Genomic DNA, 21,465 nt, shown 5'->3' with positions numbered 1-21,465 from the left:
TGGGTGCAAATACTTTTTGCGTCGGCTAAAACGTGCCTGCAGCACGATCACAAGGATTTTCTTATTTATTTACATGACAATAATATTTATTGTGTTTCAGTAATATCTTTCGTCGGTTTCCCTCGGAGCACAATTGGCGATAAACAAGAGGACTGATTGTGTTGTCAGTGTCACCTTTGCATTTATGTTACTTTTATCCTCAGGCCATGCAGGCTATCTGAAATGATAGGCATTTTTTTTAGTTTGAATACATTCTTATTTTCATGTTTTCATGTTTCATCAAATTGATCGGGTAAAAATATATGTTATAATTTAAGCGTATTATCTAACGGTTGAATATTAAACTTCACACGATCATAAAATAATCCGTACGGGGGCAGTGGGCGACCGAATATAGAATATAGAAATCTCGATAATATGCGTTATCCCAGAGATAAGTGATTGATTTGTCATCCCTGCAAACCTCCGCATACCACATTTCATCGAAATCATTGGAGCCGTTTCCAAGATACAAGATAGTAGCAATTCTTGTATATATTATATATACAAGAATTGCTCGTTAAAAGGTATTAGATAGATAGATAGATTAGATAGATCAACAGGTACATTTCGGACTGTTTCTGTTTGTTGGGAGCTGCGTCTTTTTGTCTCCCTAGTAATAAAAATCACTGATTCTACTAAAATATAATTTTATTTCTTTGATAGCACATCACGTTTCCATAGATGAACGGAGAGAGAGAGTGAGTGAATGACTTTACACCGTGGATGCGGAAATGAATGAATGGGTAAAAAGATTAACTTTCTTATATTTGCTTGGGGCACAAGGAATTATTTGCCAACTTAGGGGCCATTATATTTAAAAACCAACATCTTGACTTACATTTGTCATTATTTTTACACTGTTAATGAACTAAAAGAATTTATTTGCTCACCCGCGACCTTATGACAGTTAAGTATGAAGTTTATGCAAAAAATGCGTGTTGAGTCTAACATATGGTAGCATGGTGTTACGGTTGTGTTGCTCTGATGATGAGCTCTGGTTGAGTTCGAAACGCCTCAGTGTAGTGTGGTGGTGGTGATAGATGTGTTTGTGTGATTAGTGTGTATTCTTACAGTGTGGATGTGGAGGAACTGCATGAACACGCAAATTTTGCATAAACTTAACTATCATAAGGTCGCGTGTGAGCAAAGAAATTCTTCTAGTTCATTGATATGGAACTCCGCAAAGTAACGCCTGATAAATTTAACTGTATTTCGTTGATGATGATGATGATTCGTGCCAGAGTACGTCTGAAAAGTAATTAAAGTACTTTAAGAAAACTCAAATGAAGAAAGGTCGGGTCAGGAGTACTCTAAACCGACGTGCATGCATGAAAAGTTTGATGAATGTAGAGGAAGCGAGAGTTGTATGCCAGAATCGTAGCAAGTGGAAGGATGTAGTCTCTGCTTACCCCGTTGGGAAAAAGGCGTGATTTTATGTATTTAATGTATGTAATGTAAGAAAACTCATGTTATTGACTTTAATTAATAGCTTTACACAGGTGTGTAGACTTAAAAACATATTTTTTATAAATTCCAAGAGAAACAACAATAAAATTACGAAGAGATCAAACAACAGTACATATTTACATAGATTTGACTTAAGTAATTGAGACGCAATGATTCTAATACATACCAAAACGTTTTAGTTATTTTTTACAAATTCCAATAATATTACAAGGAAACAAATACCTGCAATGAAAAGAAATCGAATCTAGGCCAATGTGACTGTGACTCACGCATTAGTAGCTTGGTAATTTTTTTCAATTTTCCTACATTTTCCAAAATCTTTTTGCAAGTTCCAGAATAATTAAGGAACACTGTTTTGTATCATTTCGTGGAAATGTGAAGCAATTTAATATTTATATGATTCATAAAAGTACCTACTAGGTTATAATTCATCATCACACTGCAGAACTTGTGGAAAGTAAGTACTCATACTTATACGCGCGGTTCGGGATTGACCACAGAAGTAATACTTATTAGGTACTATAATCACCTATTAATCAAAGTCAATCCTGACACATTGCACAACTTTGAAGTTTCTGAATATTGACAATATGAATCATAGACCAAAATGTAATGCTTACTTGTTACGGGCGACAGAGTAGTAAGTAATTATAGTATTTTTTTAACAGTTGTGTCAGGATTGACTTCTTAGCAGCCGGGCATTAGTTCAGTCGTCAGAGGGACTGACAATGTTAATAAGTATGACAGCGTTCCACGAGTTTTAATTACAGATAAATGATAAGAATAAGAAGCGGACACCATGTTGAAATAACAGAGTATTTTAATTAAAATTCTAATATTGTAAGAACTCTTTATAAGGGACCATTTAGCCCCCTTTCCTCTTTACGGGTATTTTTGTAACACCGTGTACATTTCACACTAATTTCACACCATGACATCCGTTCGAACTCTCACTGTTTTAACACGGCGTACGACTATGGTTTATTGTAATCCAATTTATAGAAAGGGTAAACAAAGATGCCATTAACACGACCACAGACAACCTAGAACAGAAAACCTAGAACCTATTGCAAAATAATTAATCTGTTCAGTAAATCGATTAATTAATTAATTGAATAGATCAAAGTATTTTTGTCCATTTTATTATTTACAATATTTGATTTATAAGACTGTTTTTTTTTTCAATTATAAAAGCAGTAACTATTTTTTAATTTTAAGGTAAATAAATAATAATCGCTTATTCAATCGAATATTAATCGATTTTTAAAATGTAAAATTTTCCACCATCTCTACGCTAGTCTACACGAGTTTCATTTAAGAAAATTAAATATTGAAATCAAGTAAATTTTGGTGAAAACAGTGATTAAAAGTCTAGTTAAAAGACACGAATTATAGATAAATGTGTTATTGATTCGATCCAGTGGGTGTTTATAGGAGAATTTTGATGAAATCGGTTTGTTTACACTTTCCATAAATTGGATTGGCATAACGTACAAGTTGTGTGTGATTCATCTGTGGGTTCAATACTTAACGACGCACGTTGACCGAACGTCATAAAGTAAAAGTTGTGTAAATTGTGTATGGCCTTGTCACTGTCCTTTTCTAACTATGCTAGTTGAAAGAAGATGCACAGAGAAGAACGGGTGCGTAAAAAGCTACAGGGCTCTCGCTCTCGTGTAATGGTATAAGTGTCAGAGGGACCGCACGACACGAACTTCGAGTTTCGAGTTTCGTAGTAGCCCTGCTGGTGTGCTGTCCGTTGTGTGACGTAACATTACGTACGTCACTGACTTTAAGCATCGTGAGATCGTGACGTCAGAAACTAGAGTAAGCGGAGAATGAACTTTGGCGAAACTTTATTTACAGAATGAGTCAGCGACTGCAATGGCTCGTATATTATTAAATTGTCAGGACTGTACATACAGTTTAATATTGCGTAAGTAATTTAAATTATATCATATTATTATACGCATTTTTGTAAACAGGATATTATTGTGCCATAATAGTTTATAACAGTCTAATTTAAATTATAGCATAATGTAACCGTAGTTTTTAAGCTTTAATGCAAGTACGTGGGATGTCTTACTTTTTAGTTGCCTAATAGAATTAGATAACATTATTATAAATGTGGCTATACCCTACCAGGGTGCAAAATATTGTAAGACTTATTAGAATAAGGCCTTATGTATTTTATGTTTTTTGCCAAATAAATAAATAAATAACTATTGAGCTCAGTGCCCTTAGTGTTAGTTTTCGGTTACAAAACACGTCTCGATCGCGTTCGCGTTAAAATCTCGATTCGCTAGAGGCGCTGTTCGTGTTTTCATATAAATTGAGATTTTAACGCGAACGCGACCGAGACGTATTTTGTAACCGAAAACTTACACTAAGGATACAGTTTAGAAGTGCAAGAAAAATCGTGTAAGTTGCATTTCATCGGAAGGCCGTAGGCGAATGGGTTTTAGCAATCACAGGTCTCACATCTCCGCCTGTGTATATCCCACTGCAGGGCACAGGCCTCCTCTCAAAAGATGGCTTGGGCCGTAGTTCGCACGCGGGCCCAATGCTGCACACCATTGAATTACTTCGCAGGTTATTTCACTATGTGTTCCTTCACAGTTACGCTCGTGTTAAATCGTGTGTAGTTTCGCACTTGACTTTTGAATAACTCAGGCGGGTTTTAGTGTCACGCGTACCGTCAGTACGGATCGCTCCGCACAGGCTGATCTATATGAGCTTCCTATCCGCGCGGACGGTCGTCCGTACGGACCCCTCCGTATTACTCTAAAACGCTCCCAGGAAGCTCATATAGATCAGCCTGTGCGGCGCGATCCGTACTGACGGTACGCGTGACACTAAAACCCGCCTCAGAGGTGCGATCCCGGATTTGACCCCACTGTGCTTGAGACGCCATAGCTCAAAAACCACGGCGTAGTTGAAGTGGTCAATTGGCCGTAACAGTGAAATTAGGTTCCATTTGGTGAAGTTGGCCAATAGATTTTCAGGGTGGGCAAAGTTATTTAAAGTTGCATTTCCACCAATAATCATATCCCGTCGCCGCATCAGACTTAAGCTGCGTTTCCACCAGTAATGTTCGAAGAATTTGTTTTTCATTATCCAATAGACACGCTTCATTTACCTCGCCTCGCTCCGCTCAGCTGTTTCCACCAGAGATGTGCTGTGCGAGGCGAGGTAAATGAAGCGTGTCTATTGGTTAATGAGAAACACACTCCTCGCATGCGGATGCGGTGCCGGGCCACTACTTTCGGTGGTACCATCAGCCAAATATGTGGTCTACCACCCTAAGGTTGATAATCGTTTGCATGCATGTCATAAAACAATAATGACAATAGACGTCTGTCAACTTGAAAGTTCGACTTTAGCGACATATTCATTTGATAGGAACTTGTTTAAAAATTGATAGACCACTTGGGGGCGTCCATTAATTACGTGAGGTCTTTAAGGGGGGGGAGGGGGTCAAGTAAAATCTTTCCAAATCTCACTTGGGGGAGAGGGGGGGTTTTAACAAATATCACGTAATTTTATTTTTCAACAGAAAACCGTGTAAGTACGTACGTGAAAAGTAAAGTTTATTAATTTAAGTTGAAATATTTATTATTTAATTTTATCGCAGTGATTTTAAACTGCATCAATATTCTCAAATCACAAATACTAGTCTTTGCTAGTCGTAAATAAAATTAATATGTAGAACAAAATATTTTTTTGTATTCTTATTTTTTAAATCCAACGGGTTTACAGACAAAACACATTTCAAAAATCTCACGTGAGATTTGGGGAGGGGGGAGGGAGTTAAGGAAAATCTTACGAAATCTCACCAGGGAGGGTGGGGGAGTCAAAAAATCCTGGCTGATGGTACCTAATTACAAAAATTAGTCGTGCTATTAGCCGGCTGGCCGATCATCGCGTTGTAGGCAAATTCAAATGCCTTGGGGGCAATATTTTGCCCGCGGGCCTGTGCTCGACCAGCTTTGCACTAGGTAATAAAATGTGCTAAACGGTACATTAGTTATTCATTTTGTTTAGTCAAGTCGTTAGCTAAGTGTTGTCTACAAAGTACAATAATAATTAGATAATTCATTACTGATACCTTTCAATGATTGTTTGCTACGTTCAAGCTAATTGTAGACTACAGCATTAAGTTTGACAAGAAGCTGTCTGACTTTTTTGAACACACTTTCAGTTAGTTTCTCTTGTAACGTTCCGTAGTCAACTAGGAACTTTCTTTTATTTTTCTACTACTTCGAAGTCGGTGCCTCAGCACGAGCCAGCAGGAGTGATTAAAGCCAAATACATTATGTAGGCCAGGTAGACGACTATAGTTCCACTCCTGCTGGCTCGTGCTGAGGCACTTCAAACTAGTAGAAAATTATTTTCAAGGATTTAGAAGTCGGTTCCAATTTTTGTAATTTTTTTTTGTTCATATATTTTAACAACTGATAATTTGCTTCTAAGTATGTACTGTGATGGAATCTCCACCTCCACAGTACACAAAAATACCGTCTTGCGGGGCACGGTAGATCCGTCCTTGATCATCATCACAGACATTTTGCATAATGAATAATAATTTTCCATCGGGAAAAGTCGGATCTCAATCGAAATATGACGGCACCCGAAGTGTCAATCAATTATTGTATTAAATAAGTGACATTTAATTATCCACTAATATGGAACTTTATTATACTTCATTAAATATCAATCAAAATGACAAATGCACGGCAAAGTACGGTAAGGTACGACAGTAAACGTCATAGTGACATCGCATTAATTAACAAGGAATCGGAATAGCTTTTCTCTTTGAAAAGGTTCCATGGTGGCTCATGAATTACAGTTTTTGACCGTACGACAAACTAATTGGGACAGCACGATAAATACGAACATTTCCGATAACATATGATGGAAAACCACACACACACACACACAAACATCACGCCTGTATTCCCAAATGGGGTTAGGCAGAGCACAAGAAACGTTACCGCTTCGGAGCCACTTTTAGCAATTTTAGGTTTTAAGTTTCACAAAAACGGTTCAGTAGTGACAGGTTGCTAGCCTGACGCCTACGGTATACCTTAACCTATATCCTTAGTCGCCTCTTACGACATCCACGAAAGAAATGGAGAGATGTAATTCTAACCCGACACCACACGGGAATACGATGGAAAACCATTATGCTGTAATCGAGTTCAATCGCTTATTTTCTAGAATAGACAAGTAAACTTTAGATCTATCTATTTTATCTATCCTTTTTGTGCAAAGTGTGACCATTTCGTCAATGCAATGGTCGATCGCGCTCACCGTCGCGTCACGGTCAAAAACTCAACGTCTACGTTCTACTTGAATGGAGCAATTACTTTTATTCCGATTGCAAACCAGTTGTTCTTAAACAAATAACCATTGTAGATAACTTATTCAACATGAGACCGAAATGAGTGACTTTATTTCATACACCACCAATAGTGTAATTTATAATATCTCCAACTATGTCTGACTTAATGTTAAATTTGGTGACAAATGCAACCCTATTACTATCGCTTCTGTATCCGTCTGTCTGTTTGCGACAGGGCTGTACCTATCTCGAGAACTGTAATAGATAGACAGCAGAAATTTAGGTACAAATAATGCGTTTTTCTACTGTCGCTGCAACAACAAATAATAAAAATAAAAGTTAAGGGATGTTCCCCATGCAACGAACGTATTATTTTAATTTTATTTACAAGGATTAACTAAATGTTTTTTTATGACTGACTCATGCTTAACCGGTTTTTATTATTAGTTGATATGGAGTATTTACCTCTATTATCATTCTGAGTTCTGAAGATGTTATATTTTTAACCGTTACAGAGATAAAACCAAAATAAATAGGAGTCATGTCTCCATACAAAAACGTATTTTCTTCGTGGTATTTCCATAACGATTCATCATTCTAATCTCAAACTTGGAATAATCACATACACACAAACATACCCTGTTTTCCCAAATGGGGTAGGCAGAGCACACGAAACGTTACCGCTTCGGACGGAGCCACTTTTAGCAATTTTAGGTAAGTTTGAAAAAAAAACGGTACAAAAGTTGACAGGTTGCTAGCCTGTCGTCTACGGAACTACTACTTGGACTGAAAATTGACGTAAATATACTGCAAATCAACAAATAACAAAAATCGGTCATGCGTGAGTCGGTCTTAGGAAAAAAATAGTAATTTGTATGTTAAAAAGATTGTTTTTTTTTTAATTTTATTGCGTATACAGTATTTTTGCTCCTATTTTTACGGAACCAGCGAGGCGCGAGCTGGACTCGCACTTGGTCGGTTTTTCATTTCGTCCAGTATACACAACAAATAGGATGTAACTAATTACTGTCAGTGCGACCTTCACGAACAGTTGCAAACGGCTATCACCTATATTAACGATGCTATACACATCTCAATTGAACAAAAGAAACTGTCCAACTATGTCTAAAAGAATCGCATCAACATAAAAATATTTAATCACAACCTCAAAAACCAAAGTAATACACTGGTCGCACCAATTAAGCTGATGTTTGAATAAGTAACAGAAGCACCTTTGCTCGTACGGCTGTTCACATAATACAAAATTCTTTCACAATCCACCTTATAATTGGACGTTCCCTCTCTATTATACATAATTAGTCTGCAATCTGCATTCGCACTAACGTAAATCCTCATATGGGTTATGCTGTCTAAAATCGTTGTCGTCTTCCAATCTTTGACTGAACCAGGGTCCGACTTGGGAGGTAGCAGGTCGTTGTTTGGGCTGCGCGGCTCCTCGCTCCACAGACTCACGTCGACTCCGTCTTCCATCATCTTTCTCGTGTTGTAATCATGGATGTAATTTCGCAAAAATGCTTGAGCGATATAACAATACACTGTAACCATTTGAGTCAGTTCGATGTCTTCAATCCTCACCCAGCACTGGTCGGAGCGGTCGTTCCGACTGGGCATCTGCAGGGGCAACGGGTACACCACGTATGGCTTGGTCTTCTTGCCATTTTCGTTGGAGCACATCACCTGTGTTGCCAACAAGTAAGTTAAAAAGACTGTGCTTAATAACATTTTAAATGTGCCACTGACTCGACGTCATGGTGGGAACTAAGCGAGTGTCGTGACTGTTTTGTGTCGTTACGAAAAAGAGCAGTGGAATAGCGAATAGCGGTGAGTTGCCTTCGCTGGAGGTGATTATAGGTTGAACGATGATTTGATTGCGATTTACAACGCATTGTTATACTCACGATCATGGACAGGTAAACTGCTAATTATATTCTTGAATCATCTTGACGGATGCAGCTGATTTTGGAACATTAAAAACTATACAGAGTGGTACATTTAGATAGGTCAGTATGGACAAGTCTGTAACTATAAGATATATAAAGATCTGTTCTTAGGAACTATGTCATTTTAGGGACAAAAAAACTGCATAGGTACATAGATTAAAATAAAACTTACATTATTTCTATTTGGATATCGATTTTGTAAGTCATAGGCAATAAATGTTACTATGAAACACGATATCTAGAATCAATAAAATGCATTGTATTTATTTCATATTCTTTAATTTACTAGGTAATGATTTTATTATTCCGTTTTGTATCTTTAGGTGGTGAATTTGCGTTAAAATTTACTCTATTTCTGCTTTTAGGTCTTCCATGGTGTAACTTGTTTTATAAACTTCGTCCTTAACGTAACCCCACAAGAAATATATAATAGGGGGGTTAAATCGGGCTACCTGATCTGACCTGAGTACAAGTTTTTTTTATCTATGTATGTAGTTTTTCTTGTATCTAAAATCGATGGCAATGGTTCCTAAGAACAGATCTTTGTATGTCTTATAGTTGGTTAGGAACTCAAAACAGATTTAAGAACATATTAGCGTACAGTTGGATAATGTAGTCGATTCTCTGCTACAAAACAAAATATCAACGATAAGATAATTCAGTTAATAATGATCACATTAAGCCAGACGAAAACAAAAATTAAATTATTTAGCAGAATTGTGACAACATGTTTTGTTCGTTTTACAGTTTGAAGAAAGATAATTTTATTACGAAGATCTATTTAAACTAAGCACTGAAGTCAACAATTTATTACATAAAGCAGCAGTCGTATAAAGCAGCCTAACGAATATTGGAGTTCTTTGAATGATTATGTATACCCATAAACGTTACAAGTTGTTCAAACATCTCTGTTTCGGGAACAATAAAGAACATTTCATAAAACTGTTCAGTTCTGATAAAAGTACATGCCAACAACATTTTTGATATATTTATTGATTTGCTTTTGAAAGATTAGTTAAATGACTTTTAAACCTACTCTTTGTCGATCCCTAACTGAATGCTCCTCTCATACATTCATAGGTTAACTGGTAGAGATCCGTTTAAGGGATAAGTTTACCTTTGCACACGTTTGTCCATTGTGCTTGTTTCTCTATTATTGTACAGAAAAGATTTTACATACAATTCATATTACTGTTTTTAAAGCGTTTAAGGGTGACCTAAATATTGAACAGTAGACGGCATCGGGTTAATAATTAGAACAAAAATTAAACAGTATGAAAAGTCATAAAACCGAATCAAAGAACTTTAAGGAGTGTAAGGTACAAAAAAGTAAGATCGGAGTTAAAGTATAAAGTAACAGAAAGGAAATGAAATGAGAGACATTTTGTATTGCACTACTTTAAATAACTTCACCGTGAAATTTATCTTTATAGCTACAAAAGTTCTAAGTAAACAAGATAACATTAGACGCCTATTCTGGGCTGAAATGATGCATAATTATAAGCGTATCAGTGGCGTGTGTTAGTATACAAGTCGTGTCGTGATTTGCATTATAATTAAAAAAATGGATAACGTGAAATGGTTATTATGTCTTGTGCTGGTACTAGCGGCAGTGGAAATAATAGAATGCAAAGGACGAATAAAATTCGGGAAACACAAGAACCGCGGAAGAGGAGGATGGTTCTTCGGTTGGGGAAAATCAAAGTCCAGCAGCCATTATTATTCGTCGTCGTCGAGGTATTCGGGACACGGCACAGGAGGATCTCACAGTTATCCTGTATCGCAAGGATACTCTGGATCAGGGAGTCGAACTTTGGGGGCTAGCAGACGCATGCCAAGTATTCCCACGTACTACACATCGCCGCAGCATGTTTACGTGACACAGTATAGGAATTCTGAGAGTCGCTATGGTGATCTTCTCACGGGTTTAACGATGTACAACCTCGGCCGCTCTCATGCACATCACCATCACCATTATTACAGCGATGACTACTACAGAACAGCAGCTCATCATCGTGACATTGATTCGCCAGCAGCGAACACAGTCCACGTAAAACCAAAAGAGGAAGCCGTTTGTTTTTTAAAAATCAAAGAAGACAAAGAAGAAGACGTTTTAAAAATCCCGTGTGCTATCGTATCGACATTTGGTAATGGTACCGTCGAAACTTTAGATAATGCTAGAAACAAAACTGCTCACAATTGTTCCGGTGCATTAAAGACAACTTTTGGAAACCAGTCAGCTGTTAACGAAACGAATATAAGTAACAACACAAATGTGAACAAAACATCAAGCAACATTACGGTGAACTGCAACAATAGTAAGGACAATTTTACAAACCCTTTGGCAGTTAAAGGTGTTCCGGTCGACGTTAAAGATAAACAATGCTCAGTTGAGATAAAAACACAAGTGAAGGGACAAGATAAGGTCAAAGTGATTCGTACCAACGTAGATTGCTTAGTTCTACAACGATATGCCGAAATGTCTATTCCTGAAAATAGAACAAGTGCCTTTTTACCATCACGATATGAACTAAAGGCTATGTTGAACAGACTTCCGTGGTGGCTAGCATTGATTATTGCTGTTTAAGTGAAGCATTATAAAGATTTGTAGTTCAACGGGGGAGAAAATACCAAAAAAAAACAAGAAATAGAATTCGGAAACCAGAAAAAGCAACGGATCGGTTTCAAGTCTTCTTTCGCTAGATACAGCATTACGAAACCAGATATTGAAAAGCAAAAATAAGCTTACATTGACTTTGACGGTATAGTTATTGCTCGAGCCCATAAATCTGTTTATGGTCGTTTGAGTTCGTGTTTAACGTGTTTTTTATAAACCCCCGACGCAAAAAGAGGGGTGTTATAAGTTTTGATTATTTGGACTAAGATGTTACTTCGCGTAAGTGCAGATCCATGTTAAATGAAATATAGAAATTTACTTTATTTCTTCATGAAGTAGTAATACGATCAAGCCGCGCTTGCGACGATTATTTGTATTCATGGATTTATTTTATATCACATTTATAAAATCTTAGAAGTTTGTGGGTATAAAAAAGTTAATATAAAAAAACATAAAAAGTAGATACCCCTACGAAATGTGTCCTAAAGTTTTAAAATTTGAATATGTATTTTTAATAAGAAGATTTTTATGGAGCCTGTGTTTTGAATGAAATATTGATGTTCGTTAAATAGAGCACTGAATTATATATGTTTGAAACATTCGAATACATTTTTATTATTATTTGCTCTTTCTCTTATTCTCCATTATTATTACACGTTAGTTTAACAACCTACATTATTTGGTCCTGGCGCTTCGAGGAGTAAATTCATGATCTAACGGATTTTACGCTAAACACCAAACTTAGGTACACTAAAATCAGAAATTTCATTTCAAAATTCAAATAAAGTCATGGTTAAGTTAAGAACCATCTCTGCATAAAGGAATTCCTGCTTGCCGATCACGCATTGTCCGCGAAACCCACCCAAAAAATAATCCCAGGTAAGAATAATGATTAAATTTGGAAAAGTTACCTGTTGGTATAACGTCCGACACAGTACTCCAAGTGGGGTGACCGTGACCCTTTAAGAATAAGAATAATTTATTCGCTATTCGCAAAAACAGTTTTATAGTACACAATTACAAGTTATGACAAAACAAAAAAAATAAAAGCAAGTTTTTGCGAAGTCGCGAAACGGTCCCAGCTCAGCATAGTGTTGGCCGAGCAGGCCAGCGCTGGTCTTCCGCTGTGACCGCTTGGCGGCTTCACGGAAGTCGAAATTCCAAAAAAAATAGAAAAAAATAATAAAATAAAATTTAAGTCATAATTATGACCCTTTGCCCTTGTAACACGCCATTTAATAACAGATATACTTTTGCTGTGTTACGGGTTTATTGAGTGTTTCCTGCAAAACGAAACATGCTTGCATGAAGCGAAATAATCATTTACTCTTTTTGTCGCTTAGACTACTGGTGTGATAAATTGGCTGATTTAAAATAATTGAAATTTTATTGTGTAGCTCTTATGTCTTGACTGATTGACGTCAATTAAGTCAAGGCTGTTTCAATCAGATATCTACGAGTAAACCACCGATAGCATTTAAACCTAAATAAGTACGTTTCAAAGATGTATAAAGAATAGTACTTTATTATTATTATTTTTTTTTTACTTTTTTTTGCCGGCTGCCTTTAGTTGACTATAGGTATGCATTGTCATCCAATATAATATATTATGTTTCGTTCACTCACGGGACGTATTATGAGAATTAAGTCCTTTTGGAAATTCATCTCGAACCCTTTATGCTTTAAACGCTGGTCGAAATTAAAGTACCTACACATTCCAAATTTTGCCTGTAAAGGCACAGCAGTATTTAACAAGAACCCTCCCCCTCACAAGAAGTAAGTGTTTTTAGAATCATATTAATGAAAAATAAGAAGAAGAATTAGGTACTTATGTTTTTTTAAAGTAATCATATGTTCTTATTTTCCTGTGTATGTGTAAAATGTTACACGGTTGTACCTTGTTCAGCCTAATAACTTTTTGCCTATTTCCAGTTTGCCTAATTTTAGATAGACTAAAATTACTTAATCTAATGGCTCATTTTACCTAATTTTTATTTTAGTGAAAGTAATTTTGTTTCGCCGAATTTTAAACGACCTAATTTTCATTTTGTATAAACTTATTTCGTATACTGTTTGACTGACATAATTATTTTTTGTCTAACATTATAGTAGTAAGTTCGGTTCCGGCGCATCACCGGCCGCTACCGCGGCAAGCTCGCTCGGCTTGCGCGCTGTTGTGGTCGCAGCAGGGCTACTACAAAACTCGAAACTCGAAGTTCGTATCGTACCGTCTCTCTCGCTCTCGTATTAAATAGTATAAGTGTCAGAAGGACCGCACGACACGAACTTCGAGTTTCGAGTTTCGTAGTAGCCCTGCAGTTTTAGTCTTAGTAAAAACGTTATTCGGCTAAGTAGTGAGTAAGTAGTTAAAATAGGAACCGACAGTGAGTTTCAAATAAAATATATTCGACAAAATAAGAGTTATGAAAATGATTATTTAGGGAAAATGAAAATTCGACAAAATAATAATGATGAATAATGACATTATATAAATTGACTTTAGACAAACAAAAGTTGTTAGACAAACTGAAATTACGCAAAAAAAAATTAGATAAGTCAAGGGAATGCCATGTTACACAGTTACTACTAATTTTTGATACGCCAGGCTGATTAAAACTTGTTGTTTAGGAGGAATGTGCGCCTTGGATATTCCCAGTACAACAACCGACGCACGCACATAAACTGCAGATACAATGAATACTACATATATTAGTACGCTCGCTTCCGACTGATAACGTGCATAGGCCTTCGAGTCGCGTGTGCCAGCGCACGTCTCGTGATTTAATTTAAAAGGAAAATGGTAAACACAAAATTGTTGCTATGTTTTGTATTAGCAGCAACTGCTGCAAGAATAGTGGAATGTAGAGGACGCGGAAGAGGCCGTAGTCACAGTCATGGAAGCCATAGCCATCGTAGTCACAGCAGCGGAGGATGGTTTTCTGGTTGGGGCAAGTCAAAGCCAAGTAGCCACACATATCCACCGTCACCGGGATATTCAGGACATGGCTCGGGTGGGTTGCATACTTACCCTACATCTCATGGTTATTCTGGCTCTGGATCTTTCGGAGCAACCAGACACGTGCCAAGTATTCCCACGTACTACACATCGCCACAGCATGTTTACGTGACACAATACAGAAATTCTGACAGTCGATATGGTGATCTTCTCACTGGCTTGACGATGTACAATCTGGGGCGCTCCCATGGACATTATCATCACCATTATTATAGTGATAGCTACTACAGAACATCAACACATCATCGTGATACTAACACAGTGGAAGAACCACCAAATGAAGAAGCTACTTGCTTTTTAAGAATCAAGAAAGATAACCAAGAAGAAGTTTTAAAAATTCCGTGTGCTATAGTGTCAACTTTCGATAGTGGTGTCCCTGAAATACAAGACTTGGGTAGTAAAATACCATCAGATAATTGTTCTAGTGTGTCGAATGCGACTTTAGATAATAGACTAACTGTTAATGGGACAAATCTTAATGTCACTACAAACGTGAACGTGACATCGAGTAATATGACAGTAGTTTGCAATAGGACGGTTGATGTTGAAGATCCTTTGGCAGTTAAAGGTGCTTCAATGAATACTGAAGACATGGAATGTGCAGTTGAAATCCGAACGCAAATAGCTGGGCAAGAAAAACTGAAAGTGATACGAAATAATGTGGATTGCAAAGTTCTTTTACAACAAGCCAAAATGCCTGTGCCTGAGAACAAGAGCAGTGCCATTCTACCATCGAGATCAAAGCTAAAAGTTATGTTAGACAATCCCCCGTGGTGGCTTAGTTTGTTTTTTGCAGTTTAACATTGTTATATTTAGTGTAAATGGAATTCTCGCTCGATCTGTTAATTTGTCATATTATTTACTTAGGACATCTTGTAGGCTTTTTTAAATCTTGATTTAAGGCTTAAACTGACAGTTCTTGTATGGATCTGACAGGACTTAAAACCACTTAAACCTAGATTAAAAAGCCTGCAAGTGGACGTTAGTGTCATGTTTATAAGTAGACTAGATTGATGTTGCGGCTTTGCCCACTTGAACTTTCATTCCCATAGTAATTGGAAAACAATCTATCGTTATGATGAGTCAATTAGTTCTTTTATTTTTCAAATGTCGCATGTATGTACTTATTTAAACTCTGTTGCATTCTTTAGAAATATATAACGGGTACATAGAAAGAAGTAGGTACACAGATGAATTTGTTAATAGATAGGTACTTAAGTTTTTGATGAAACTGAGTTGTGTGTGAGTTGAGTATGAGTAAACAGAGTTGAATATAAAAGATACCTACGTATAGTTTTTACTGTATTTTGTAACCAAAAGTTAGGTTTAAGTTAACTGTACATTCGTTTGTCTTCATCTGGCACTTTTGCCTTTGCGAGACAAAAACAAAACCTGCATTTTGCTATAATACATATGTATTAATATTTTTGCCATTATTATGAGTTATTACTTTAAGTTATACGACTACCTACATAATGAAAAAAATTTAACACTATTATTGGAGTAGGGGCAGAGGATAAGAACACGTTGTAAATCTTGAAGTAGTTATTAGTGCATAGTCATTGGGTTGCATAACAAATAAATTTATTTAGAATATTTATTTTATGGTTATTAAAAAAAAACAGTTACAACTTGTTGTTTGCCTACCCCATTTGGGAATACAGGCGTGATTTTTGTGTGTGTGTGTGTGTCGGTTTTGTGTGGTGCGTGTGTGTGTTTGTGTGATTGTGTAATATTTTTTAGGTTTGTATTTTATAAAAAACAAATCTTTACGCTTATGGGAGGTACCAAAAAAAATTTTTTTTTTTTAAATGTAATTTTATCGGAATATTTTAATTATATTTTATCCTTGCAATTTAATTAAAGCTTTCTAGCATTGTCTATAGTCCCTGAAAAAGATTTACATGTACTTTTTTAACATATGGCGTTATAAATTTTAGTTTTTGATTTTGGCAGACAGACAGAAACTAAAAACGTTTTTCACCCCTAATTGACTTAAATGTCTACGTCAGTGATCCGTTTATTTCAATAGCGACGAATCAGTTCAGGTGTTAGTAGTAAATTAAATCAATAAAAATAGGTTAGGGCTTAAGTACTTTTATTTAAGTGATTGTAACTGCATTAAGGCTATGAAGTAAAACTATTATGAACTGTACTTACCTAAGTACTTAGTACTATAATATTCTGTACTTATTGATGTTAAAAAATGAAACTCTCAGAAAAAATAAAGAAGTGTAATTAGCGAATGTTAAAAACCTGTAAGGTAAACGTACCAGAGCTCGGCACTGTCCCAATAGTTGCCATCTTTAATTTTATGTCATTAGCAATAGAGGTGACAGCAGGGTGTCATCTATTGGGCATTAGCGTGTCGAGCACTCGGACGATAACCTTACCTAAAATTGAATTAAAGGCTGGCAATCATCGATAGTTTCGATGGAGCTATATTTTTTCTAAAAATTGAATTCGTTTCTTATTTTGATGGGGAATCCTTTTACCTAGTGTACAGTTAGCATCAAAAGTAGCTATACACTTTCGTACTTTGTCGTTCGTTTTACAACCACGTACTAAACGCTATGCAAGATTGTCAATGTGTCAATGTGACAGAGTAAAAAAGTGATCCGCTACTTTTGATGCTGACTGTACTTGTAAAACAAATATTCTTTTGGTATCTAGTAAAATGCATTTTAATGGACGTAGGTACGGTGCGGTAAAATACTATAGGGAATTATAAATATCACGCAGAAGATATCTGGCTGCCTATTAAATGCTGCGTCACGCGTTTGAAAATAGATATTTGATCGATCGCGTTAATAGGATGTTGAAAATAGCCTGAATGGCTTCGAGTAAAGTATGGTACGGCCGTGCCTTTGTTTTTGTTTCGCTTTTGTTTTGCCCCCAGATTTACTTAGTCTAATAAGCGCGGTGAGTTATTTTTGGTTAACAAAAGCTACCTTGTGTGTGTGCGTGGCTTTGCAATCAATTACATGTTGTTTTGTTGTCCTATGGCGGTCCAGACAATGAGTCGTTGGAAATTCCTAACCTGTTACCGACGTCATTCAACCGTACTACGTTTTAGCCGCTCAGTTCAGTCAATAAACGAGCCCCTCTCCCTCATATACACCGACAAGAGCGCGCTCAGACGTGCCGGGGACGTGGGGGACGAACCACGCCTTCCCAACCTCTAGAGCCTAGACACCCGTGATATTATGATCAATAAGATTATCTTGTTTTGTCTCGTGTTCTCAATAGTAACCGTACATTTTGTGGAATGTAAAGGTGGCGGAAGAGGAGGAGGGGGCAGGGGAGGAGGAAGGGGAGGATGGGGAGGTAGCCGAGGCTCAGGAGGAAGCTTTGGTAGCTGGATAAAAGGTCTCTTCGGCGGTGGCAAAACTTCAAGCTCCCACACCTACCCTGCGTCTACAGGCTTATCCGGGCATGGCTCCGGAAGTGCGCACGGCTATCCTTCTTCGAACGGTCTTTCTGGAACAGGAACAGGTCAGCGACATGGCTACCCGGCATCAACAGGCCTTTCTGGATCAAACAAATATGGCCAAAGATATCAGTCCGTTTACAGCGTACCTTCTTATTACACTGCACCACAGCAGGTTTATGTGACTCAGTACAGACAGTCAGGCAGTCGGTATAACGACCTTCTAACCGGCTTAACCTTTTATAATTTGGGTCGCATGCACAGTTATCACCCACATTATTACTACCACGACAGCTACTACCATCGTGCGTCTTCAGCTGCAGGTTCTCAATCAACTTCAGAAAGCACAAGCGGGGTTGGTGAGGAGAATGAAGCTACCTGTATTATGAGAATTGAAGAAATAAACAATGAGAAAGTGGAAGTGTTGAAAATACCTTGTGCCATAGTGTCGACTTTTATAAATGGTGAAAATAAATCACCATCTGTTGGAGTGGGTACAACTGTATGTGTTAATACAGTTGTACAAGATGCGTCAGCTGAGAGAAATAAGGATGAAGAGTATGATGTACCAAAAATGGAAGTAATTTGTAAGTCAGTGGTAAATGCTACTGATCCTCTTTTGGTACAGGGGCCACCTTTAAAGTATAATTCTAATATGAAGTGTAATGTTGAGATCGTGACTAAAGAAAACGCCATAAGCACCGAAGTGAACTGTGAGGCCCTAATGAACCTTGCTAAACTATCGGTGCCTGAAAATAAAGAGACCATTATAATGCCACCGAGAAATAAACTTAAAGATATGATGGAACATCCCCCATGGTGGCTTTCATTGTTTCTCGCGGTGTGATTATTGATTTGGTCTAAAAATATGGACATTCAAGTTGACAAACGCTACATTATACTCAATGCCCACTGTGCGCATTATTTTAAGATTTGAACTTGTTGTTTGGAACTATATGTGATAACTGGATGCATTTATTTGTGTGATCGTTATTAATGTTGTTTATTATATAACATAAAAAAGAAATATATTTTTAATAGTGCTAGTAGCAAAATTTTAAAGTACCCACTTAATCGATTTAAATGATAAGGCAACCATTGCCAAATAAATCAATTCTTTGTATACTCGTAATGTCTAGAAGAACATAATTAATTAACCAATATATTAAATGAATACCTTACTTATTGGGGTTTATGAAACCAGTGATAATTGATCTTTCTCTGTTAAGAAGAATATGGTTAAATGGCGTAAATATCGTGAGTTATGTATCGTTACAATGTTGCTAGAGTTTGTCAGATTTAATTATAAACCAATCCCAAACATGGCACTAATTAATATCAAACAAACTTCACGATACCAGCGCCATAAAGAGTATCTGAAAAACCCTCAATGCGCCAAAAGGCAGTTTACCTATATATATTAAAAAGTGTTTTTTTATTTATAGCTTTACTTAAAAATGTATGGATCATTTTCATCTGAAATAATAAAATATACTGTTTTATTCTATAGCGTAATAAACGTATTTTTGCTATTTTTTATTGATAAATAGCTTTTTAATGTGGTCAAAAACATATTATATTAATTCAACAAACAGTGTGTCCCGCGTTATTCCATCATCATTCTAGTCTATATACGTCCCAATGCTGGGCAGAGCACAGGCCTGCTCTCAGAATGCGAATTACAAACTTCACACACACCGTTGAATTGCTTCGCAGGTACATGCAGGTTTCTTCATTATGTTTTCTTTACGATAAAGCTCGTGGTATATTTTCAAATGTAATTTCGACATGATTTTCGAAAACTCAAAAGTACGAGCCCGGATTTGAACCTACGATGCTTTGCTTGAGAGGCCACAGGTCAAATTACTAGGCCAATACGGCCGAACTATACATATTATAATGTCCGCTAATAGGGTTGTATAGGTATATACCGACAAACAAAAATAAAGGTTTACCTTGTACACGATTTTCCAAAGTGACTTTTACTAATCTTTGACAGTCATACATGTAATCATACCTCATACATGTAACTTATAAATTGTCGACGAAAATCATACTTAGCCAGACACTATACTCTGGATGTTCAATATTTTTTTACAAGAATTCCCCTAAATTACAAAGTGATCTGCACTTACGTTTTATAAATAAAACCGTGCAATATTTCATGTCCCTGGGGGGCTACTAAGAAATTCTAAAATCGAAGTTCGTATCGTACCGTCCCTCTTACTCTCGTATTAAATAATATAAGCTTAAGCGGGACGGCAAGATACGAAGTTCGAATTTCGCGTTTAAAAAGGACTCAATAGTTGAAATTGGGGGATTTTATGAATTTAAATCACGAAGCTGTGGGGATGTTAAAAAAAAATAGGCTAAGTATATGTTATGAGATCCAACTAATCATCCAAATTCGTCCATGCTTTGTACTTAGTGTGATAAGAGTCACATAAATATTCACACACGCACATACGAGTACAAACTGCCGCATTCATAATAAATATTAATAAGGCGTTATCAAGGCGTAAAGTTTATTTGATTTGATAAACTGCAAAGAACTTTAAATAAAAATATGCTCATACATTTAAAAGTGATAAAGCTGTAATCAGACACATTTTCATCCTTTTTCAAGTTGAAAACAATAAATACCAATACTTTTGTCTGGAAAATGTTCATAGGTAATAAGACGCGTACGTAAAAGGTTGACCGTACTAACATAACAAGACTGACATTTAAGTTCATTTAACAAGCTACATACGTGTGACTTTGCTTGCTTTAAAGTAGGTACCATCGGCTAAATAAGTGGCCCATCAATTTTTAGACAAGTTCCTATCTATACATATTACATATTTATATATTACATATTATTTTTAGTAAGTGATGGTGAATAATAATTTCTATTATTATTATTATTTATTTTATATAATAAAGCTGAAGAGGGTCGAAAGTCTGGAAGATATTCGAAAAAAAGTTGGCTGGGGTAGAATCGATAACAGAGGACGATCTAACAGTTTTTAGAATTTTTGTCTGTTTATCTGTTTGTCGGTTATATGACCGCTCATCACGTGAAAACGGCTGAACGGATTTTGATGAAAACTTTACCAATCTGTCGAGAAAATACCCGGCCAAGTTATAGGCTATAAAAAATCAACCCTTAATAGGGGAGGTAGCCACTACACTCTATTGAGTTAAGTTTGCACCTTCAAGTTTTCAAATACGTGCTATGTGCTATGTATGACGTTCAAGTACCCCGCTAAACTAAAAGATGGCGCTGAAATTAATAACGTTGTGACATGAGTAAGCCACTGAGTAAGGACATGTAAGGATTTGCCAATTAACTCTAAGTTTAGAAGGTATGGATATCAACATATTTAATTGAATAATTTCAATGATTTAATATTACAACAAAATTAAACGATAATAAAATAAATTAATTGCCACACATTGCAGTGCCATCTTATGGAAAACTGAGTAAACATTAAGTAATGAAGTGAACTAAAACATTTACATAGTTACATAATGGTAAAATCAACGCACATGTAATTGCATAATTATTTAATATACTATGAAAAATAGAAAATTATTAATTTACTC

At 36.4% G+C, this 21,465-nt stretch overlaps 3 protein-coding genes across 3 annotated transcripts in view; all 3 read left to right on the top strand.

The window, feature by feature from the left end:
* Nucleotides 1–21,465, top strand: part of LOC141428004 (adenosine receptor A2b-like) — a 123,577-nt gene that overhangs the window by 73,959 nt on the left and 28,153 nt on the right. The window lies entirely within an intron of this gene.
* On the top strand, nucleotides 10,323–12,052 carry LOC141427785 (uncharacterized). Its single transcript, XM_074087377.1, has one exon. The coding sequence runs from the start codon at nucleotides 10,379–10,381 to the stop codon at nucleotides 11,399–11,401; it is 1,023 nt and encodes a 340-aa protein (XP_073943478.1). The 5' UTR covers nucleotides 10,323–10,378; the 3' UTR covers nucleotides 11,402–12,052.
* Nucleotides 16,448–20,657, top strand: LOC141428007 (uncharacterized). The gene has a single exon (XM_074087664.1). It carries the CDS (start codon nucleotides 17,654–17,656, stop codon nucleotides 18,722–18,724), a length of 1,071 nt encoding a protein of 356 aa, XP_073943765.1. The 5' UTR covers nucleotides 16,448–17,653; the 3' UTR covers nucleotides 18,725–20,657.

Source organism: Choristoneura fumiferana, chromosome 5 (genome assembly GCF_025370935.1).
Source record: "Choristoneura fumiferana chromosome 5, NRCan_CFum_1, whole genome shotgun sequence".
Classification (NCBI taxonomy): domain Eukaryota; kingdom Metazoa; phylum Arthropoda; class Insecta; order Lepidoptera; family Tortricidae; genus Choristoneura; species Choristoneura fumiferana.
This window is presented reverse-complemented; position numbering and strand designations above follow the sequence as displayed.

Bases quoted from the DNA above. Each gene is read 5' to 3' on its own strand.
- LOC141428007 (XM_074087664.1), top strand. From the start codon at position 17,654: ATGATCAATAAGATTATCTTGTTTTGTCTCGTGTTCTCAATAGTAACC.
- LOC141427785 (XM_074087377.1), top strand. From the start codon at position 10,379: ATGGATAACGTGAAATGGTTATTATGTCTTGTGCTGGTACTAGCGGCA.